The following is a 24,370-nucleotide window of genomic DNA, read 5'->3' as shown; positions in this document are numbered from 1 at the left end:
TGCTGATTCTTTTTTTCTGTGGCAGCACGATCTGCCATTGAGCTTTCTAATAGGTTTATTATAGATTGGTGGCACTAATTCTCTCAGGTTGGGAATCCTCTTAATTACTGATTTTGTTACTCGTATGGTGGAACAATTGTTCTGGGAGCAGTGTAAGCGAGGAAGCCTCCTTTCCGATGGACTTGCGTCCTACGAGCCTGTGCCTTGAAACCACGGGCATCTTCTCTGGGGTCCGTTTCTGACCCCTTCTGCCACCCCTGGAGCACGTCCCGGTGTCCCCACCCGAAACGCAGTCGGCCCCACCACTTTTGCTGTCCCTGAGTGCCACCTCCCAAGAGGCAGCTGATAGGGGACCACGTTTTTGGTAACAAGCCCATGCGTGAGGCTGAAGAGCCATTGAGTTCCTGTGGAAGCCTTTTGATCGGAGGGGACACTGCACCCAAGAATTGATTTTCGTTAAACTTGTGATGACTTCCTTTATTTGAGATCCCTCATCTCTTGAGAAACTTGGTTAGAATTGGCCAAAATGCAACAGCTGCCAAAGAGGGTTTAAAAGAGCCAGGTCGATGATCATTAAGATTTCTTTCCTTAAACATCAAAGCTAAAAACATAAAATGGCAAAAACTGCCATGAAAGATGATTTCATATAGAGGTTTCAATCTAGGGCTTAAATTTTTGCTTTCAGGGGTAAGGACTTTTCGCATTTCTGTGTCTGGCCATTCTGACAGTCAATGAAATATTTAATTTTCTGTTCAGTCTCTCTTTAGCACTGGCTGAGGTCAGTGCTTCAGCCTCCTGCAGTGTAGCAGCAGCTGTAATTTCAGTACGTGTTTAGCTTGTCCAACCCGACGTGGAATACAGGTGTCCGGTTGGGAGGGGGGGGTCAGCGTACCTGTCTTCCAAAAACTAGTCTAGGGAGTTAATACAGACTTTTCCTGAGTTAGATACGAACAGAGCGGCAGGTCTGTCTCAGCAGTAAGAGCTATTCCTTCCAGGAGCTCCTGAAGGCACGTGCACAGTGGGATGCTGAGCCTGCCCGCTTACCTTGGAGGTAGCGGCCGGGTCACCTGCTGACTGATAGAACCTTTTACTGTTAAAAAATTACATGGCTGCAGATTACCTGTATGCTGGGTGCAGTCATACAGTTTATTTTTAAAAGCGTGGAAGGTCAAAGTAACTGCAAATCTCTCTCTCTTGAAAGCGCTATCCTCGCGATGGCTTGGCGTGCAGCGCGCATCTCGCACAGGGAGGGCACCTGGAAGTTTTCCAGCTCCCGGGTGATTTTGCTTACTCCGCTGAAGATTCGCAGGCTTTATTAAGCCAGTCATTGCTACGGTACGGGGAGAGGAAAGAACCCCGTGCAACAACCTCATCCTGGGTAGGCGTTGCCTTTGCTTTACGTTAAATACGTCTCCGTTAAGGGTGCCGCTCTTCTGCGGCAGACTTCTCGTCTCGCTCCTGACAGACCTGTTGGAGCTCCTGGCGCTTTGACGAGTGGCAGCGGAGATCCCGGCGGAGCTGCGGGATGGCGCCGGCGCACCGTGGGCTTGCTGATGCATCGTCGCGTTGCGATTGCCACCCAGCTCTCTGCGCCGTCGCGTCGCATCACGGCTGCGCTGGCCCTCAAAGCTGGTCTTCTAGGATGTTTTAGGCTGCGGAAGAAATAAGGGTTATGCGAGTGTACCGTCTCGGTGTCCATCTGTCTGCCTCTGCCTCTCGCCTTCCTTCCTCTCCTTTTTAGTTATTTATCATCAGTTGAGCGATTTAAAATGCTTGTAGAAAGGCTGAAGATCACCCTCTAAAGCTGCCGGGTGGGCAGAGGAGGACCGTTGGTGTCAGCCCCGGAGGTGCGTGCCCCGAGGCGGTGGGCTGGGCAGCTGTGGGAAGGGGAAGGGGGGGGTCCCTCCAGGACCCCTCCATCTAGCTTTGCGAAGCACTGGGAACAGCTGGGGGACGTGGAGCTTTCGGGGCTGCACCAGGGGCTGCGCATCTGCGAGTTGTTGGCTGATTTCACGGCTCGCCCTGTTCCTCTGCGGTTCTCTCCCAGCATCTTGCTGAAGGTGATGGCACATGCCTCACAAAAAATGAAAGCGTTTAAGAGCTGTCCAGATTATTTAAAATCTCACTTTGTGCATTCCAGGAAATTTGGACTCAGATGTTTCTCTTCTCTTTGTTTATTTCCAAGCTGGATGGTGGCATTTATTTCACGCAATTTTACACAGAGCATACAATAAAATGATGGGCTGAATAGGAAATTCGAAGTGACTGAATTGATGCAATTCCTGTGTCAGGAAAAAGGTAGTGGTAAGAGCAAAGTAGTTGTGGCACCTGAGCAATTGCAGGTGGAAAAGGTGTCTTAGATCCTCATCAGTCTCTTTTGATACTTTTATTTCTGTAAGATCTGAGCATTTTACGTTACTGAATTTACTTACATGTTCACTCCTGACTCAAGCTAAGTGATTTGGGAGCTTTTTTTATTGCCTGCCTGAGGAATGCTGTATCTTGTAATTCATGTCATAAAAAAGCAATGAAAAATAAGTATGATTATTTCATTGTGCAAATGGGAAAAGATAGGAGCAGTGTAAGAGAGATGTCATATGCTACGCTGAAAATCTTGCAGAGCTAGCAGATGAACCCGGCACACCTATAATCCAGGCAAAGTACCTGTATTACACAGCTGTCTTCTCTCCTGTCTCTGGTTTGGGCTCTGTGGTCAATATGTAGATGGTTTTGGTGCAGGTCAAAACTGGTCCTTTACAGATGAATGTTGTTTGCAATAAAGCAGCTCATGAGTTTGTCTTTGCTCTTTCCTTGGCTTTCATGTGGCCAAGACATGGCAGCTGCTCAGTAAAGCAAGGCCAGTTGGAAGGATTTTGCAGTTTGTCAAAAGGCCTAACAAGTGTTGTGGACCGTAGTTCCACTGGGGAACTCAAAATACCTCTGTGGGAAAATTGCTGTAAAAGGCTTGATTATTTTATTTTTCAGTTCATCGCAGTGTGTAGCAACAGAAGTGGGTGCTGTAGGGGTTTGTTAAGATCATAAAATCTTTGGGTTGGAAGGGACCTTTCAAGGCCATCTGGTCCAACCCCCCTGCAGCGAGCAGGGACATCTTCAGCTAGATCAGGTTGCTCTGAGCCCCGTCCAGCCTGACCTGGGATGTTTCCAGGGATGGGGCATCAGATTCATCATGGGGAGCAGCTCCCTGAGCAGCGTTAGTTAGCGGGGTCTGGGAACGGGCTTGTTGTGGCCAAGGCAAGTTGGGGAGATACGTCTCCTCTCTGCAAGACAGGTGAGCAGGAGGCTGAGGCAGGCTGAGCAAAGTGTTTTAGGGAAAGAATAATAAACAGCCAGTGAATTGAGGTGCTAAGCCTTAGCAGATACACGCTGGAGGAGAGGGGCGGCTGAAGGAGATGCTCTGAGCCCGTGCGGTGTAGAAGCCTCGGTGTGGTCACCGATGTGGAGGCAGCACATGGCTGATTCATGGATTTCCTACAAAAGGCAGGTAATTTAAAGAGACTGGGAAATCCAGTATCTTTCAATTTTTTTCCTTCAAAGCCGTTCCCATCATGTACCAGCTTTGAAAACCTTGCACGTTTAGGAAGAGCTGCTACAAGAAAGTTCGATTTGATTTTTGGGAGTAAAAAAAAATCAAGCTTGCAGGTTACTACCTCATGATGGCGTGATTTTGCTGCTGGTGGAGAGAGGTCGGTTTGTCAGGTTATCCACATGTATTTTAATGAGCTACGATAAAATTCTGCTTTCCTAAAGCATACCTTGGAGTTGGCCTTCCTGATACTTCATGGCTGCCCCTGCAATTGTAAGGTCCTAAAGCTTGCAAAAAAGCTCCTAAAGAGTACAAGATAATGCTTCAGTAGTGGCAACACTCCATATTTTATATTATCCTCCAGACTGAGCTTTGTCGTCGTCTTCCTTGTTTTCCTTCATGCTCTTTAAACCCTGCTTTGAAGATGGCGTTATTGATTTTTTTCCTGGTCTTTTCTCCGGTGCTTGTATGAACTCTGCACTGCTATGGACACACTTGGATTCACAGTCCTCTACTTTTCAGATGAGGAGGAAAGGTGCAGAAAGTTTCACCTCAAAAGCATCCCCATTAGCCACGCATGGCTGCTCTGCAAATTCACACTCGTGTCATTGATTTTGATAAATAATATGCTGAACAAATCAGGTAACATATACCACCTTCTGCCAGAACTTCGAGTAACATTGAGAACTAAAATTAAATTTTAAAAAAAGGACTAATGTGCCTGGTGGAAGCCTGAGCTACAGAAAAGGACTAATTTTTTGCATTGTATTTGAGGAAAATCAAGATGTCTAAGGAATACAAACCAAAATATCTAAAGTACTGAGCAAATACCCACCTTGTTTATCCACAGTAGAGGAAATGCTGTTGAGAAGAGAGCGATGCTGAAGTATTTGTTGCTTTGCTTTACTTGGGATTTTTAGCTTGGAGTTGTTATGATGTTTAAATCATCTGTAAAATACCTCATTGACGCTGAGGGTCCCTGTTTTGTCCCACTCTCTCTGAAAGCAAAAGGTTTGGTCCAAATATTAAAGGCAGCAGCAAATTTTTAAATCCTGCTGCCAGTTTGGGCCAGATTTGGTGCGGAGGCTCTGTGCCTGAAAGAGCTGCCAAGGTGTGTGTGAGCTGAAGTTTCACACAACTTGACCGTGTCAAGACTTGGAGGCTCGTGTGTGTCCATCAACAAAACCTTATGGGAGTTGAGTAGCAGCTATGAGTATGTGTTCAATATAATTCAGAGATTTTACTTTCTGATACATTTAAATAGCAGTTGACTGAAGACCTTTGAAGGTCTCATTGGTACTAAATGTTGGACTTGTATGGCCACATGCTACTGTGAATATGGCTTGAGGTAAAAGAGATTGAGAGATGGGTCTTGACTGACATCTCTTAAGTGTGAGCAAACATTTTAAGTACTGCCTCTCTGAAAAGTCCACCCAACATTAGAGCGCGCAAGTCCCAAATGTAGCACCAAGTTGTGGTCGCCAGGGTAGGTGCTGCAAGGTTACACTGTTTTGGGATGTTCTAAGGAACAAAGACAAGGGGGTGCAATTTTGATTCAAATATAATCCCAATATTACAAATAAGATATTTCAAAATAAAAAGTCAGAAAGTTTCATTGAGAACAAGCTGAGACATACCCTGTTTCTTAAAAGAAATGGTTATTTCTCAGAATGACAACATCTCAGTTTGTTATGCTTTCAATTTTTTTTTTCTCTCAGCAAAAACTATTATTCAGCTTAGTTACGTTCATGAATAGTTTGAAACCCTTCAGGGCTCAGTTTTAAAGCAAGTTAAACTTTTGCTAAAAAAAAAAAAAAAAAGGCAAGCTGTGCATAGCATGTTATTGCAGGAGAGCTGGTGGTCACAGCGAGGAAGAGGACAAGCTGATGAACCGTGGCAAGTGGTTGACCTGACAGCCGCTCTCCCTGCTGCACCCCCGAGTCTCGCTTGCAAAAATAATGAACGTGCTCGTGCTCTCCTGCTGCATTTTAAACACCACGGATGATGACAAGGTTTATGGCTGCTGTTTAACGCTGTTGGTATTTGACCATTAAATGCCTTCCAAGTCTCTCCAAAGACTGCTTTAAAAATCTTTAGTTTATTTCTGCCTTTCCGTGGGCGGCAGCTATTGTTCGGTGGGTCGGAGATGGCTGACTAGATTCACTGACCAGCATTTCCTCTGGGAGCATTTGCGGGTGATTGAATTTCTCGCAATCAACAGCCCATTGCCCCTCGCCCCCCTATTTTTCTTGGTGACTAATTGATGATGACAGATGTCACCTGCGCGGTGACGCCAGCCCTGCCTTCACGGCACCAAGGGGGAGAGCAATAGTGCTGCTCTGAACACGAGAGCTGATCAGTGGTGGGTTTGCCCATGGGGTCTTTTGGGGTTTTTTTGTTTTTTGGTTTTTTTTTTTTTGTGTAGCATCAGTTAATTAATAAGATCTCTTTACTGCATGAACATAAGCAGCCATTAAGGCAATATTTTCCGTTGATTTTTTTCTTCTTGCAAATGTGAATAGCAATTTTCTCAGCTGTAAAAGGCAAGAAATGGAGTATAACATGCAGACAGATGTGCATAAAGGCGTGCCTGTCTTTCACATGCACAGGAAGAGAGAAGTGCGTGCACGTGCCGCCTGTCTGAGTCTCCCCTTGGAGAACTGCTGGCCAGGCTGTGCCCAAAACAAGCACAGGTATGAAAACAGAAATATCTCAGATTTACTGCAGGTAAAGAAATGATATGAAAGTAGTCTGTCTCACAGGTGACTTTTAAAAATCAAATAGTGGGTAGCGGCCGTGCCCGTGCGAAGAGTGTTGGTGCTGTGCTGGCACAGTAGAGATGGGTGTCTGAACGTAGAGTATTTATGGAGGGCTGCAGCTGCCAGCCTGGGGAACACCAGCTCTCCAAAAAGAAGTGAAACCACTAAAATGTCTCTTTTTCTGGCGGAACTGCAGTCACAGCTGGAACTTTGCTGGAACAGCCGTGCCAGGCAGCTCTTCACACCCAGCATCCTCAGACCTTGGTCAACAGGACTTCATCTTCATTGATGGCCTTGACCCAGCCTGGTTTTTTGCACAGAGTAGCTCTTCGGTGACAATAGTTAATGATCTGAGAAAAATAAAATCACTTTCTTCTGACTCTGACCAAGTAGCTTTACTACGACAATGCAAACGCTATCATCCCCATAGATTGCTGAAAAACGCCTGCGCAAAGCTCTTTGCCTCGCCTTTCCTGCCTACACCCTGCTACATGTTCAAATAATTATTCTTAACTCCCCAAAGGGGCCACAGTTGTACAAGGTATTGTTTTGCACATTTAACAGCAGGTAAGCGTCTGAGTTACATCTTCCTTAAAATAGCTTTCAGCATAACCCCTGGACAAACCTGCCATGGATTAATTTGAATTATGGCATCTTTTAGCTCTAAGTTGCAGTGCTGAATTTCAAAGTAAACAGAGACAGCACATCTTTTGACTCTTACAGGGGATGCAGACAAATTATGTTTTAACCTGTGCTATTCCTTTGATCGTTATTGTAGCCTTCTTCAGCCTGACCATCTCTTTTGCCTCTCTGACCACCCAACGCGTGCTCTTCCCCGGACTTTCCTTCCACACTCTCTTCTTGCTCTCCACCCCAGCACACCTCAGCTTTCAGATCTTGCAGTGGGTATCCCATTTCCCAGCCATTTAATCCTTCTCTTGTCTTCCATATGCTTTGCCACCCCTGTAGGGGCTCTCCCCTGTGGAAGAGGAGGAAAAAATGAAAGCCGTTGACTCTTCTCTGAAAAAAGTAAAGGTGCAATGTGGTTGTCTTCTCCCTCTGTCTTCCATCCAGTACCTGTCCATGCACAAAACAGGGCTGGAGGTTGAAAGAATAAATGTGAGATGGATGTTCATCTTGGTTTTCCACCTGCTACTGAAAGGTGGTCAGATGCTGCAGTGATGAGCAGAGAATAAAACCCAAGAATAGCGTGGCTGGTTTGCAGGTGTGGGCTAGGGAGCAGTGCAGGTGTCCCGAGTTTTCCGGGCGTGGGGAAGGGTCTGTTGGTGCTGGGTCTTGTGGCATGGCCCTCTGGGCGTTTTTCCTTCACCAACTGCAGTTCCAGCTGCAGAGTCTCGTGCTCCATGCTGGGGACAGAGCCTGCGTGCTCCTCCGCAGGCACGAGCGGCACCTCGCTATTAGGAGGAGCGTGTAGAAGGAGATAGGCTGGCTTGCCTTTCGTGAAGGTCTCCCCGTTTACTAGTCTGAGGTCACGCCGTCTAGCAGATAACTAGCCTCCTTCCGCCTCTGCCACAACTCTGCAATTAAGCTGTTACCCTTACGTGCATCCCTCCTGCCTGTATTTGAGAAAACGAGGCTGGATAGAAAAGAGAAGCACTAGTGCGTATTTAGCTTCTGATGTGGTGGTTATTGCATAGGATGGAACTGTCAAAACCTCCCCAGTCTGTGTGAGATTTTGTATTTTGGATACGTACGTGCTGTTTCCAAAGCGCTATCGGCCTAATCCTGCGAGGTGCTGAGTCAGGAGTGAATTCCTCGTACAGTACCATCAGGCGTTGTTGACACGTGTGAACGTCAGTGATTTATAGCAAGGTTCGTAATGTCATAAAAGAGGCATAATAAAAATTAGTACTGCATGACTTCGTTTCTAAGAACGTCATTATGGCACCAAGTAATAATGAATTACTGTGCGAGAAGCCAGAAGGGAGGAAGTGCGTACGGCAACGAGGACAGATCTTTTATTTGGTAAATTAGTATCGCTGCATATGGGCTGAAAATCGCTAGACATATGCCGATGTACCCTGGCCTCCTGGCATGTGCTCCGCGTCGTTGGTAAAACCTGATGCATGTGAACGCGTCAAAGGTAGACGGGTGCGCTCGCGCACGGGCTGTGCCAACGTGATCTCTGCTGGCGTACGGAGGATGGATTTGAGCACACAATGCCCGGGGAAGCGCTTTTTGAATGTGATGCTTTGGAACGGCGTTGTACGCTTAATCGGCTGGACGAAAAGGAAAGGCCAAATTTGGCAAATGGTCCCCAGGAAAGGTAATAGGAGTTGTTGGTGTGGAAAAGAACATTTTGTTTGATCCTAAGTAATGACCTAGCAGTAACTTGTCCAATCTGATGCTTATTTGGGACAGTAAATTACACCTATTTCCTGTCTCCGTAAAGGTCATCTGATATAACGCCTGCTTTTTTCCTAGCTGTTGGAAACAAGACCAAAATTTAACTACTTAACGATGCAGACCAAAACACTGCAATTCCTTTGGTTCTTGTTTCTCCGTTTCACCGATTTCCACCCATTTAATCGCTTAATGTGGGATGATGAGAGCTCCTGTTACCACGACCCAGGGAACGTCTTCCTGCTGCAGGTTAGCGTTGGGTTTTAGAAGCGGCGTGGAGGATGGGTGATGAAATCCATCATTTCATCATGACGTTTCCAATGAAAATTTTAACTGCCCATGTGAAATGCAGAATTTTTCCTTGTGTTCCACTCCCAAGGCATGAGACTTGATGACTTAACATTGGTGGTAGCTTCATGCTCCAGGATCCCGGTATCAAAGGGTATGCCTCATACCAAAACCAGGTTCTTTAGTGGCACAAACCCTCCGTCCCTGGCTGTTTTCCTCGATCTGGAGGAAAACAGCACCTGGTTACAGTCCTGACCTGCTCGGGGGTGTATCTGGAATTGTGTAAGTCATGGATTGCGTTTATATTCTGAGTTCATCAAAAATGACTCTTCCAGTGTAAAAGTAACGCTGTGTAAAAATACAGCTCCTCTCATCCACAGATCCTCAGTGTGGTCTGTTCAATTAGAAACAATTAGTGATATGTTACAAATTTAATATAATTGCAAATTCATATTTTTACGATAGCCAGTGCAAGTTGAAATTGGGTAATTCGTGCTCTACACCCCAACTTTCTGTTTTGTTTAGAGTTGTATTTCTTTCCCTAAAGTACATGAATATTGATTTTAATTTTTTTAAAAGAACATAAATTAAGAATTTTTTAATCCCCTTTTTAAAATTGAATTTAAAATGTAATTAAATTTTTTAGTCCATCACTGCCGTGTGGGTGCTAGCCGCGCGTCTGTGAAACATCTCTGAGGCTCTGCCCCAGGGGTGATCGTTGGCTCCTCCGCTTCCCGCGCTGCCTGCAGTTCGGCCATTTAGTGGCACAGCCCCCTTGAAATAAAAGGGCATTCTGTAAAATGAAATGGGAATGATTCTTCCAAAAGTATCTAAAAAAGGACGAATCCACCAAAATTGACATCTATTACAGATTATCTTCTTTAAGGGTGTTTTACTGGAAGGGTGCCTCACTTTTTCAGGTCCTAGGTGTTACATATGCAGCATCTCTTGAGTTACAGATATTTTTTCTCACTTATAACTTTCACAGTTTGCTCTATGGGAGGCGTAAAATGGGTCAGAAAGGTTCTGGGTAAAAAATAAAATAAAACAAAACAAAGACTAAACTCTCTGAATGCAGGAGTGCGACAAAAGACTGGATTGACCAGGCTGTGGCTGTACTGAGCAACACCAGACAATAAGCTTGTATTTGATGTTATTTCTGGAATTAAAATTCCATGTAAATTGCTTTTCCTTTTAACACTGAGGATTTGGAAATGAGAACAGATTCATGTTCTTATGTCATACTTGAAATTCATGTTGTATGAATAACCGATTTAAAGGCTAAACCCACGGAAAATATTGGGGGGGCAGCAGGGAAGAGACTTTAATTAATCAAAAAGGTTGATATTTTAGCTTGAATAAAACATCTTGTTTTTTCTGAAATGCAACGCTTAACTTAAAGCCTGAATGTTCCTTTTCTGTTTAAATACATTCAGTGAAATTTTCAAAAGTCTTTTAAAACTAAAATATATTAAAAATTCATCTCTATATTAAAAAAGCTCAAATTCAGGAATGAAATAGTTGTTAGAAGGCATAAAAAATATTTTGAGGTAGTGTCTTGGCTCAAAATTTTCATTTGATGTCTTAAAATGTCATTTTAGCACCAGGGAATGTGGGATATTTAGGGAAAGTGTGATTTGCAGCAGGAGGTTGAAGATTGTAAGTGTGAGAGTTTTCTCATTTTTGCTGAGAAAGTATCGAGTTTCAGATCTTACCAACAGGCTCTAATTGACAGTATTTTAAAAGTATAGATAGCCTATAGTATATGTTCTTATTTTAACTGACTCTAAGTGTAAAACAGTGGCAGCGGCTTTGAGTAGTCTTTGCTTAGATGAGGTTATCAATTAAAATATTACGGAATGGAAAATGTAATGAAAATTACCCGCTTTCTTTGAGATCTAGATAGATCCTATATATAGCCCAATCTCTTTCTGTGTTAATTTATCCCAGTGAAAAATGAGTAGCATTTTTAATTTGGACATGTAGCAACATGGTTATGTGTATAACAGGCTCAAATGTTCTATGTGAATTAAACATGAGTAATTGAAAACATTCTAATTTTAATTCCTTTAACAGCAGCAAAGTCAAACTCCTCTTCATCAGGTCAGGACTTGGTCCTCAGTGCAGATTGCCAGGATATGTTTTAAAGCAATGTCACAATTGCCAACTGAAATCCAAGATCAACATTTTCTGTTACTTCCAGTTACTTCCCAACTTACTTTTCTTCTTAAACTTACAACTTCTTTCCCTTTTCTGTCAACTTGGTGAATATGTAAAAAGAAAGCAAATGAGTATTTTTTTGTAGAGAGGTACAAAAACTGTGCTGAGGTTGAGGAGTGTGTGTACACATATATATAAAAAGGCCCTGTGAGAACATGAGGTGTTTTATAACTTGCATTTAGAGAATTTGCACCCATGTCTCTTACCAGGAGAGGCTCATGAATAAACCCACGCCATCTATTGCCCCTCTGCTTAGCAACAGTAATGTTATATCTGCGTGATACCAAATCCCTTGTGGGATATAATTACCAGGGTTTTTTTTTCCCATTCATTCATCATCTCTTCTTGTATATCCCACATAAGCTTTCGCTGGTCTCTGAAAACACCATTTGAAGGGTAGACATCTGTTGTTGCTAGGATCTCCTCCCTACCTGTGTGCAGACGTGTACATATATGTAAAAAAAATGCAAAAAAGGATCAAAAGTATTAAAAAACCCCAGCCTGTTCCTTGGAGCTAGGTCTCATATTCCTATTATTTTTAATTACAAGCAGCCCGTGGCTGCTGTGTATGGGAAGCAGTGGTGAAAGGGGATGATGGTGCGCACGATGCAAGAGGGGAAGAGGCAGTCGATTCCAGTGCTGGGTCCAGCTTGCACAGGCTGGAGCAAAGCAAGTTTTGCCCTTAGTTGTTTTAAAACGCCCTAAATAGTTGGCCTTGCATGTGTTTTGCAACTGGTCTGTATTTTATCAATAAAGACTGGGAACAAGCAGGTCGTGCACACCTATATCGAGCATATTTCTACATTTTGGGAAAAAAGTTTGCTTTAGGAGTGCAAGGATGGGTCGTACTGGCAAAATAATAATAAGGTCACAAAACTTACAGCTTTCCGGATTAAATATAGCGGGGGATTGGGTCCTGAATTTGAGGTGCTCCATTTGGCTTCCTACATGAGGATCAGTTCCTATCAGGCCTATATTCAGACCTTCTCTGTTGATTGTATAGTCATTTATGCATATAGAAAATGAATCAAACAGTCCACTTTTATGCTCGCTTTGTACAGAGATAGATGATTATTCACACTGCCACGAGAGCAGAGAAAGATGCACTTTGCAAGGAGTTAATATAAACCACATCAGGCTAAAATCAGAACCTGTCAGACTTTGATGAAGATGGTTTAACCAGTGGTGGATAGATCTTGTGTAGTCATATGAAAGCTTGAAGGATTTCAGGCATTACTTACCGAGATAATTTCAGGTTATATGTTTCTCTGTATTGTACTGTTGTACTGTATATGTTTGCTATTCACTGCTAGCGACAATAAATGTGAAATTGCTTTTGTCAGTGATAGCTCTACAGAGTTTACCGAAAGCCAGAGTAAAACACATGGTTAGTGGACTGGAGCTCCAGTCCCAATCTTGCTGCTTTTCACCTTGGTTTTTGGCGATTATTTTCATAAGTTGACACCTAGCAGGTCAGTCGCCGCATCCATGAGCATGAGGTCACGAAGGGTATGGGTTCACCTTCAGATTTTATATACTTTCTCAGCATGTTTAAAGGTAGATACCACCATTTAGTAGACTGAGTAGCTCTTTAGGCTCCATTGTCTCTGTTAGGTAGATGTCCTCATTTTCTATGGGGGGAGCTTAGGCACACGTATGTATGTAGGCACATACATATAGTCACCTAAGCATACATCTCTGGACTTGGGGTTGATCGTAGCACAAGTTTCTGAATACTAAATGGGTTTTGATGGAAGAGAGGTGCCAGACTGCCGTGCTCCACCAGGAGAATGGCTCCTTCAGTGGAGGAACCACAGACCATGGTGTTCTGTGGAGGAGTTGAGGGTTTCTACAGACCCCCAGGTGCCAAAACAGTTAATAACAGGGCTTTTTCTGAATTGCTGTGTTTGATTTAAGTACCAGAACTCAACTGAAAAAGCCTTGTAGGTTTATCTGTGGGGTTTTTTTTCCCAGTCATGCCCTTGGTACTTTTCTAGAGAAGTTTACCTACTGCAGCCCTCATTAGAAGATGACAGTGCACTTACGCTTATAATACATGAGTCAACATATAGAATAGACCAGAAGCACAAATCAGCTCGCTCTGACCGTGAAGCAAAATAGTCGCGTCGTCGTAATATAAATGTACACAGAATTACACTTTAGCCTTGTGTTTGCACATTATTTAGATCAGTGGCCCATGACTAAGGACGCTAGACAATCTCAGTGCAAATAATTGATCACAACTTTGCGGCCAAAAGAGCTGAGACTATGGCTTAATATTTACTTTCAACACATCATTACTCTGCAAATGCCACTGGGAAGTTCCTTAATTCCCGCTGGTTTTGGACTGATCACAATAAGTAAGAGGTAATAATATTTGTTATTAATAATAGCAATATTAATGGCTTTTAATAATAATTTAGGGATAATATAAGAAAATTATAAGCTAGTATTCAGTGAATGTCATGCTTTTTACATAAAGCTATTTTTCATAAGCTGTTTAGGTAATACAATGCTGTTAATGACCTCACAATAAATTAATGCTCCTGATAAAGTTCACACTATATGCATGGGGACTGACCAAAAAAAAAGGTTTGCAGTAATAAACAAAATAAATTATTTTTTGGTTCGATACCAATGGTGCAAACGTGTTTTTCAGGACTGGTGTGGCCCATGAAATTGGACCTTATATATAATGTTGGCCTTCAGAAGGTTAGGTGACAGTGGATGCTCCATAAGATGCATGGGCTAAATCAGGAGGTAGCTGATCACTTAAATTATTGTTAATTTTTTTTTTTTTTCATTTATGCTGATGGGCCAGTTTTCACATGGACTTGGTGGGCAACAACAAAACCCTGAAACCCGGAAAAGAGTTTATCATGTTTAAATGTTCTAAAATTAATGTTACCACTTGAATCTGCAGTTTAGGCATTTCTGGGTTTTGCACATAGGCTGAACACTTTTCCGTGGGGAATGGTATTAATATTTAAGTTTTGCTGCCTTTGTTCTTTTCATTTTATCCCACTGGTGCAATTATTATGTGCTGAAGCACCCTACTTAGTTTCTGCTCTTCTCAGACCGGTCAGTTCGTTGGCTTCAGGCTTTGAGTGGTCAGTTATTGTTTGTTTATGAGGTTAAATACTTCTGGTGCTTGGGGCACAAGAGACAAAACCGGTGAAATAAGAGCAAAAAAAGGAATGTATCGAACTGATTGCTCGTACAAGAAATAATTTCCAGGTATCCTGAGGAAGTAGCCTACTCGAGTTTTGCATATTGCTGTTCAATTTAGAGGATGGTTCAGGATGGTGTATTTTAAGGTGTGATTTTACTGTTAGTTTTTTTTCTCTCTCTTTCATCCCCTGTCATTTTATTCACACTTATTCCATGCCACCTTGGCCCTTTGTTCCATAACACCTCAGCTGTGGCCACCACAGCACCTCCCACCTGCCCCGACACCCCCGTGCCATCGGCCTCTCTGACTGACTCCTCTCCTTCCCCTCCAGCTGTCCCAAGTTCCAGTGTCCTTCCCTCTGCCCCCCGAGATGTGGTCCCTGTTTTGGTCTCCAGTCGATTTGTCCGTCTCAGCTGGCGCCCACCCGCAGAAGCCAGAGGCAGCATCCATACATACACGGTCTTCTTCTCCAGGGATGGCGTGAACAGGTAGGTGTCAACAGGCCACGGGTCTCCTCTGGATGGGAGGATAGTCCTAAGCGGGCCTGAGTTCTTTACAAGTATCTGGTTCTCAACCTTGTGTTCTTCTCCCCACGGTAAGTGCAAAGCTAGAAATGTCTTTTGTTGACGTGTGTTTTTGTAGACATCATATCAACGTTTATATAACAGTGCTCATTGTCTTGGTATGAAGGAGCATCTGCGTTGACAGTGATGTGTATGGATCTTACCTCCTTCAGCTATAACTTGGCTATCCAGCATAAAGTATTGTTAGCTCTGTGTTTCACCTTTCATCTTTCTCTGAATATACAGGCTCAAGTGTTCTTTGCGTCACCGGCAGAGGTGAATTTGTTAAGCCCTAATCAGCCGGAGAGGAGGACTGCTTTTAGAGCAGCGCAAATGGTGCAAGACCTTGAAAACAGCTAGGGAGTGGGTCGTGAAGGTTTTACATGGTTGCAAATACAGTGGACCAGCGTGAGCCATTCTAGCCCTGTCGATCGGAGCTGCACAGCAGATAGCTCTTTTGTGATAATGACACCACAGATTGTTCGGTGTTTGCATGATTCCTCATTGTATAGGCTCATTTCACACTCAAAATGGTACTGCATATTTACTTGGATTTTGTTTTATTTTCCTAACTTCATGAATGGTTTTATGCCTGAGAAAAATCCTGTGTTTTTATCTTCCTCTACATCATTATGAAGAACTCAATTGAAGTATCCTGTCCTGTATTTCACTGCACTTACGATACACTTCAGCTACCAGCTGGTGACAAGTACTCGTGTGCGTGCTGATGGCAGCTCAGCTTTTGAGCAGACTTGAATAGGAATCTATGTTTAACTGAAAAATGAGCGGACATGTATTGGGTTCATCAGAGCTAAAGAAGTGGGACCCCACAGTTACCAAGTGCACTCCCCTCTGCCGCGGATTGGGCTTATCCTTTGTCTGAAAGGGCTCAGTCTTGCCGGTGAAATTTCCTGGCCCTGCCTGGACATTTGCAAGCTTCTCATCTTCACCTCCAACAAGGTCCACCTTACTTTTATAGCCACGTAGCCATTTCTTCACCAAAAAGGTTGTCGAGCACTGGAACAGGCTGCCCAGGAAAGTGCTGGAGTCGCCATCCCAGGAGGTTTTTAAAAGACGTGTAGACGTGGCTCTTAGGGACATGGTTTAGTGGTGCCCTTGGCAGTGCTAGGTTAACGGTTGGACTTCAGTGTTTGAAAGGTCCTTCCCAACCTAAGCAATTCTATGATTCTACAGATAAGGCTTTTAAATTTGTTTCGATTCGCCCAGGTGAGAGATGTCACCAGGAAACTCCCTGGTCTGATTCGGCCCACTGATTACTACCCACCGTTGGTCATACAGGTTGGCAATGATGAGGTTGCGCAAAGAAGTCTAAAAGTGATTAAAAGGGCGCGGGAGTGACTGGTTGATGGAGCAGGAGCACAGGTAGTGTTTTCATCAGACCCTTCAGTGAGAGGGGGGGAACACTGAAAGGAACAGGAAAACACACCTGGTTAACGTGTGGCTCAGAGGCTGGTGCTGTCGGCAGAATTTTGGGTTCTTTTGACCATGGGGCGGTTTACATGGCACCAGGCCTGCTGGCAGCAGGTGGAGTTCAGCTGCCTCCAAGGGGGAAAAGGATTCTTGCTCATGAGCTGGCAGGCCTCATCGAGAGGGCTTTAAACTAGATTCAGGGGGGGAAGGGGATAAAACCAGGCTCACTAGAAGTGAGCCTAGGGGTGACATGCCAGTGTTGGGGGTGAAACCAATGGCCCAGCTCAAGTGCATCTACACCAATGAACACAGCGTGGGCAGCAAACAGGAGGAGCTGGAAGCCATTGTGCAGCAGGACAGCTATGACTTAGTTGCCATCACAGAAACATGGTGGGATGAGTCTCATGACTGGAGTGCTGCAGTTAGATGGCTATAAGCTCTTCCGAAGGGATAGTCAGGGAAGGAGAGGCGGTGGGTTGGCTCTGTATGTTAGGGAGTGTTTTGATTGTACAGAACTCAACAATTGTGATGACCAAGTTGAGTGCTTAGGGGTAAGGATGAGGGGAAAAGCAAACAAGGCAGATATCCTGCTGGGTGTCTGTTATAGACCACCCAACCAGGACAAAGAGGCAGATGAGGCAGATGAAGCATTCTATAGGCGACTGGCAGAAGTCTCGCAATTGCTAGCCCTTGTTCTTGTAGGAGACTTCAACTTACCAGACATTTGCTGGAAATACAACACAGCAGAGTGGAAACAGTCTAGGAGGTTCCTGGAGTGGGTGGAAGATAACTTCCTGCCACAGCTGGTAAGTGAGCCTACCAGGGGCGGTGCCTCACTTGACCTGCTGTTTACAAACAGAGGACTGGTGGGAGATGTGGTGGTTGGATGCCGTCTTGGGCTTAGCGACTATGACATGATAGAATTCTTGATTCTTGATGAGGTAAGGAGGGGCGTCAGCAAAACCTCTCCCATGGACTTCCGGAAGGCAGACTTTGGCCTGTTCACGTCACTGGTTGAGAGAGTCCCTTGGGAGACAGTCCTGAAGGACAAAGGGGTCCAGGAAGGCTGGACAGTCTTTAAAGGTGCAGTCGCAGGCGGTCCTCATGTGCCAAAAGAAGAGCTGGCGGGGAAGATGACCAGCCTGGCCGAACCGGGAGATTTTGCTGGGACTCAGGGAAAAGAAGAGAGTTTATCACCTTTAGAAGAAGGGGCAGGCAACTCAAGAAGAGTACAAGGATCTCGTTAGGTCATGCAGAAGTAAATTAGAAAGGCAAAAGCCCAGCTAGAGCTCAGTCTGGCAATGGTTGTAAAGGGTAACAAAAATTGTTTTTACAAATATATTAACAGCAAAAAGAGAGCCAAGGAGAATCTCCATCCCTTATTGGATGGGGAGGGGAACATTGTCACCAAGGATGAGGAAAATGCCTTCTTTGCCTCAGTCTTTAATAGCTAGACTAAGTATCCTCAGGGTATTCAGCTCCCTGAGCTGGAAGACGGGGACAGAGAGCAGAATAAACTCCCCATAATCCAGGAGGAAGCAGTTAACGACCTGCTATGCTACCTGGACACCCATAAGTCTATGGGGCCTGATGGGATCCACCCAAGAGTATTGAGGGAGCTGGTGGAGGAGCTTGCCAAGCCACTCTCCATCATCATCATCAATCTCCACCATAACCAGTCCTGGTTAACTGGGGAGGTCCCAGATGACTGGAGGCTTGCCAGCATGGCGCCCATCTACAAGAAGGGCCAGAAGGAGGATCCTGGGAACTACAGGCCTGTCAGCCTGACCTCGGTATCAGGGAAGATTATGGAGAGGTTCGTCTTGAGAGTGCTCACAGGGCATGTGCAGGACAACCAAGGGATCAGGCTCAGCCAGCACAGGTTCATGAAAGGCAGGTCCTGCTTGAACAACCTGATCTCCTTCTATGACCAGGTGACCTGCTTGATAGGTTAGGGAAAGGCTGTGGCTGTTGTCTGCCTAGACTTTGGTAAAGCCTTTGACACCATCTCCCACAGCATTCTCCTGGAGAAACTGGTGGCTCGTGACTTAGATGCAGTCTTTTCTGGCTAAAGAACTGTCTGGATGGCTGAGCCCAGAGAGTCACGGTGAATGGAGTTAAACCCAGTTGGCGGCCGGTTGCAAGCGGTGTTCCCCAGGGCTCGGTTCTGGGGCCGGTCTTGTTTCATATCCTTATTGATGATCTGTATGAGGGGATCAGGTGTTCTCTCAGTAAGTTTGCAGATGACACCAAGTTGTATGGTGTTGATGTGCCGGAGGGCAGGAAGGCTCTGCAGAGGGATCTGGACAGGCTGGATTGATGAGCTGAGGTCATCAACTGTATGAGGTTTAACAAGGCCAAGTGCCGGGTTCCTGCTCCTTGGTCACAACAACCCCATGCAACGCTACAGGCTTGGGGAGGAGTGGCTGGAGAGCTGCTGGGGAAAAGGACCTGGGGGTGCTGGTTGTCAGCTGGCTGGTGGAGCCAGCAGGAATAGGGAAGTGATTGTACCCCAGTACTCGGCACTGGTGAGGCCGCACCTCGAATCCTTGTGTTCGGCGTTGGGCCCCTCACTACAAGAAGGACATTGAGGTGCTGGAGCGTGTCCAGAGAAGGGCAACGAAGCCAGTGAGGGGTCTGGAGCACAAGTCTTACGAGGAGCAGCTGAGGGAACTGGGGGTGTTCAGCCTGGAGAAGAGGAGGCTGAGGGGAGCCCTCATCGCTCTCTACAACTACCTGCAAGGGGGTCGTGGTGAGGTGGTTGTTGGTCTCTTCTCCCAAGTAACTAGCAACGGGACGAGACAAAATGGCCTCAAGTTGCACCAAGGGAGGTTTAGACTAGAGATTAGGAAGAATTTCTTTATTGAGAGAGTGGTCAAGCACTGGAACAGGCTGCCCAGGGAGGTGGTGGAGTCACCATCACTGGAAGTGTTCAAAAAAATGTATGGATGTGGCGCTTCAGGACATGGTTTAGTGGGCATGGTGGTGTTGGGTTGATGGTTGGCTTTAATGATCTTAAAGGTCCTTTCCAACCTTAATGATTCTGTGACTGGGGTTCAGAGTTCAGATCTCCATCCTGCATCGTATTGAGTCTCCAGTTGTGATTAGTGTGTATGAAATGAGAACCAACATCTCATTGAAGCCTCAGGAAGGGGATATATTGAAGGTTGTCAGGCACTCAGGGAAGGTATTCATTGGCCCTAGAAAAGTAACTGATGCAAAAAGAGTGATGAGTGAGTTCAGTGGAAAGTGAGGATGCTCAGCAGCTTCCTTGTCGCTCCCAGTGTGGGTATCAAATTGGTGCTCACACAACTGAATCAAATGTTTTTGCCCATCTGGGTCCTAATGTTTGTCTGCAACCATGGCCACCAGTAATAATGGAACAGGGTCCTGTGCTGTGCACGGGGATTCTCATCTCCTTATGTTTATAAAGTGCTTTGAGATTTGTTGATGGGCGTGATGTGCCCATGACGTGGCAATGCCAGAGGGCACTGTTGTAATCACATCTCATTTATTTTAATGGTCTTAAAAAGGTCAGAGCTACCACACACAGCTGGACTGAGTCATACTCTTAACTCAGCCTTTTAGTTTAGCAGTGAGGAGAAAATACTAATATTCTTATATGAGGCATTTAAATAGTGGTGGTTCTGAGATTAAAGAAGATGGAAGAAGAGCTTACTCCCTTATTTATTTTTCTTCCAGAATTTCCGTAGTGCTGCTCAAAGTTCTGGTTACCAGAAGGATGCCTTAGTCCCATTCCCAACTAGATGCATGCCTTCTTAAAGAGTCTCCTGCAGAAGACTGTGGACTCTGTGTTAGAATAAGTAAACAAATAAACAGATAACATAAAAATTCCACTATTGTTCCTCCATCAAGAGACTCAAAATACCACCTGCAGTTTTGAACTTTTGAATATGCCACTGTAGTCTTTCAAACTGAGATATAAAATTGATGTAGTTTTCCTTAAAGGAAAAAGCTTCTATGGAATTTTTGAGTTGTTCATTGTTTACACATTATTTTTATAAAAGAGCTATTTTTCTCTTTAAAAAAATAAATATTGGATTTGACATTAACCTCAGGGATGCAAAGGAATTGTCAGAGTAATTACTGCAAGTCTGGAGTAAGGCGATCTTCCCGGGTTTGAGAGCAGGGAGGATTTGCGTGACAGCTGGCAGCGTCACCGAGGCCAACACAACACACAGGACACACGGCCATTTCAGGGACCGTCCAGAAAAAATAGTCTTCCGTGTTTTGAACTCTCTCATAAGGGTTTTTCAGCTCAGCCCTTTCAAAGAAACCGCTTTTGGAAGTGATTGCACTTAGTGCCTTAGCGTAATCACCAGAGCCTTTCTGATGGGATGCTCTTTAATCTTCATGCTCAGCTAGGCAGCCTGCGTGGGATCAAATGCTTTTGCTTGCTGATAAAGATGATTGGAAAGAGCACTTAAAGGTAGAAGGCAAGTTTCTTAGAAAAGAATAAAACAAACCTTAAATCTATTAGAAAATAAACAGCCAACCAATACACCTACACTCAAGGAGGTTTCTTGTTGAGATAAAAGTTCAGATTTAAAAGTGAGATATTTATAACATTTGCTGCTAATAGCAAACTGTTGATGAAAAAATGAGCAGAAAATAGAGGATTTCATGTATAGGATCTGTTAGTAGCTACGTCACTGTTAGCATGCATTTGATTGTGCTTATTTTCTGTTAAAATATAGTGGAATATAGTAGTAGAATATAATGTGTGAGTTTTGATGGATATCACTCTTCAAGGTATACACGTGTATATACACACACAGACAGCATAAAAATCAGTCCTGCTATACAGGAGAACTGTTACAGAAGAGAAAGGAGCTATTTTAGATTTTGCTTGATGTTATAAACTCACCAGCCCCCCCCCCCCCCCTTTTATACCCAAGTAATGAGGTCACCCACAGGATTAAAAATGCATAGTTTACCAATGCAAGGGGTAAATCTCTGCCTTTTCGATTTGTTTTCCATTTGACTGCTGGGACGATGCCCAGATGTGGAGCTCTTGGGAATGGGATGTCCCTGTGTACTGCAAGGGTGAAGGTGCTGCTTCATCTCCGGCATCTTTCACATCCACCTGCTGGTGAAACTTTAATTATTTTGTTTGTTTGTTTTTTAGCTAGTGGTCTTCAGGTAGCAGTATTGGATCCATCTTCGTCTTTAAAACCCTTCTGAACCAACAGCGTTTGTGTTTGGATATTGCCCATGTTTAACTGCAAGCTGATTTAGAGTAGCAATTTTTCATACTGAGCATTTGCAAAATGGGCCGTATTCGATATTTTAATCCGTAGGTACATTCAAATTGTGATCTGATTTTGATGTTCAGATTTGCTCTCAGCCTCACTATTTGTTCTCTCTTCTCATCCATCTCTGCTGGTTTGCTTCTCAATGATCGAGCGTTGATTCACATGGGCATTTGATATTTATGCAGTAGCGTATTAGTCACCACAAAGAAAGAAACAGTGTTTATTTTTGTCTCTAAACCAGAAAATAACTCCTCAAATGTAATCTAAAGGCATATTTAATTACCTGTGCATAGTTTTAAATGAATTCTGCCTTCCTGGAGAGAATTTACATAATGATATATTTAAAATTTAAAATTTAATTTACAATTAAAAATTCACTATATTTATTTATAAGTAATGAGAAATATTTATATGGTAATATTTTTCTGTTTAGCATTTTAGATGAGACACAAACCCCCGAAATACCATTTGGTTTTTGATGGCAACCTTTGAAATGTCATGCTGGCTTAAATAATGGGTCCTCATTTGCAGCTATCCTTCTTCTTTAACTGACTGTTAGCAAACATTTTTCCCAATAAGTGAAATTAAATGCTCTGATCTTTAAAAAAAAAAAAGAGAAAAAGAAAAGAAGAAGATGACCCTGGAAATCAGCAATATTATAGCTGAATGCAAAATCCTTTGTTGAAGGACTCTTCTGCAAGGTTGGGACCAGTTTTGGTTTTAGTTGAACATGCAGTTGTTTTCAGTAACAAATTAATAAATGCACAGATAGTCACAACAAGCTAATAGATCTCCTAGTTTAGCTCCTTACATGTTGCAGACTGAAGAAATGAATCAAGGGACCACTTAATTGAATAGAAAAACTTCTACTTGATTAAAGCCTATCTTCAGAATTCAGCTGAAGTTCTAAAATATCATTCCCTGCTGATCTGTTTACATTAGTTTTGAGGTTTGCTTATTATAATCAAGGACCTTATGTTATTTTGTGGGAGAATGATAAGGGGTGATAAAAAAAGAACTCAAGGTAGTAAGAGTCTGTCCATTTTAAAATTAATAGTATTCATTTCACAGCAAGGAGCATTAATATGACTTGTCTTACTTGAAGTAACTAATTAGGTGTTTGAAACATTATAAAAGCATTTGTTACACACCTAAAAGATATATGGGAACTGTAATTATCTTTTTTTTTACGTGCTGATACAGTAATATAACATGATCTTCAGTCATTGGAAATTACATGTCGAAGCCTCCATTTTACAAGAAAGTGGATGACTTTAGTCAAGGTCTTTTATTTTTAGACTGTAATTTATGGCCAAGATGGGTTTGAAAAAGAAAACCCCAAATATAAAGGTGCCCGATTCAAGGATGTTTGGTGCTTTTTTAGATTATTCCTGCATTGCCGTAGCATCTGTAGCTCATTAGCCCCACGCTGGTGAGCAGGAGCAGACGATGGACTTTCAGACACGGGTGACACTTACCTCACCTAACTTCAGCCTGAGTGCGTGTCAGCAGGGCAGGTCACTGGAGCTCAAGGGAGAAAGGCAGCCAAATGTTTTACAGCAGTCATGTGACGTATTTTAGATACCTATTTTAGAAAGACAAGTGCAGGGTTGCTATATTCATAAGGAATTTTTTCTCTTTGCTAGCTGGTGGGTTTACAGTGTCACAGAAGAAGTCACTGCCAGGTGTGACATTGGCGGGTGGCTTGTTTAAACAAAAGGGATAATTTTTTCTCACAACTCATAATTACCTTGCCACAGGATATCACAGAAAACAGAAACAGTGGAGTCAGGAGATTTGACGGTTCGAAGGTGATGGACCCATTGGGGTGTCTGTGATCCACCTGGGTGCCAAAATTCCAGAAACATGTGCGCAGGAGCTCTATGCCAGGAGAACAACCACATACTTCTGTCGTGGTTCACTTATTCCTCTAAATGTCTGCTATCTGGCTGCTGCCAGGTTGTGAGATGGGGCTAAGTGGGCTGCTGGCTATTCTTGCATCTCAGCCTGCCCAGAAGGGAACCTCAGCCCTTTGTTTTGCTTTATTCCTCTTAGTCTCAGTCCTGGAGTGCTTGCTTGATTAGTATTCAGTCCTTACTTAGGAAAATCTGGGATTTTTTTTTTATACAGTCCATTTCTCATTTTTTTGAAGTTACGAGATCTTGCACTGCCCTTTGGGCTTCTGGTATTGCATTTGAAAGATACTCTAAATGTCCTAGCTAGAAAACCCAACCTATAGGATATAAAGAATCTAAAGGCTTAATGTGCTCAGTGCTTTCCTGAGGTGCATGGAGGGAACACGCTGGCTGGCCAAGAGCGGGGAAACTTCCCTCTGTGATTTTTCAGCATGGGCTGAGGAAAGCCTAGAGCTGCTGCTGTTCAGCGCTGCTCCCAAACTGGAAACCATCAGATTGCCAGAGCACGGGGTTGGACTTGAGTTCATTAGTCTTGGAAATGATGTGTGAATACTGTGAGATAGCTTGTGCTGCAGGCACCTCCAGTTGCTGCCAACCTGGGTGCTATTTCCAGTGGGAGCAGAAGGGTTTTACCTGGATTTGCACTTAGGAATGGACTGGCTCGTCATCGCAAGTGATGGGCTCGTTGGGTTCATCAGCTTGAAAACACTGATGTACTTGGGTGGTTATACAGCTCCTGGCTTGCACAGAGAAGTGTCCTGGGAGATGGGCTTTGGTACCACCACCAACATCTAGTGGAAGATGAACCCTGAAGCTGCTGTGATTGCATTTGGAGAT

At 43.9% G+C, this 24,370-nt stretch overlaps 1 protein-coding gene across 1 annotated transcript in view; it reads left to right on the top strand.

Annotated features, from left to right (window-relative positions):
• Positions 1-24,370, top strand: part of DCC (DCC netrin 1 receptor) — a 593,712-nt gene that overhangs the window by 395,791 nt on the left and 173,551 nt on the right. Inside the window, 1 exon segment of the mRNA XM_082013714.1 lies at positions 14,679-14,835. Within this exon segment, the coding sequence (XP_081869840.1) occupies positions 14,679-14,835 (157 nt within the window).

Source organism: Phaethon aethereus (genome assembly GCF_964289735.1).
Source record: "Phaethon aethereus genome assembly, chromosome: Z".
NCBI lineage: Eukaryota > Metazoa > Chordata > Aves > Phaethontiformes > Phaethontidae > Phaethon > Phaethon aethereus.
Note: the sequence above shows the minus strand (reverse complement) of the source record. Positions and strands in the feature narration are given on the sequence as shown.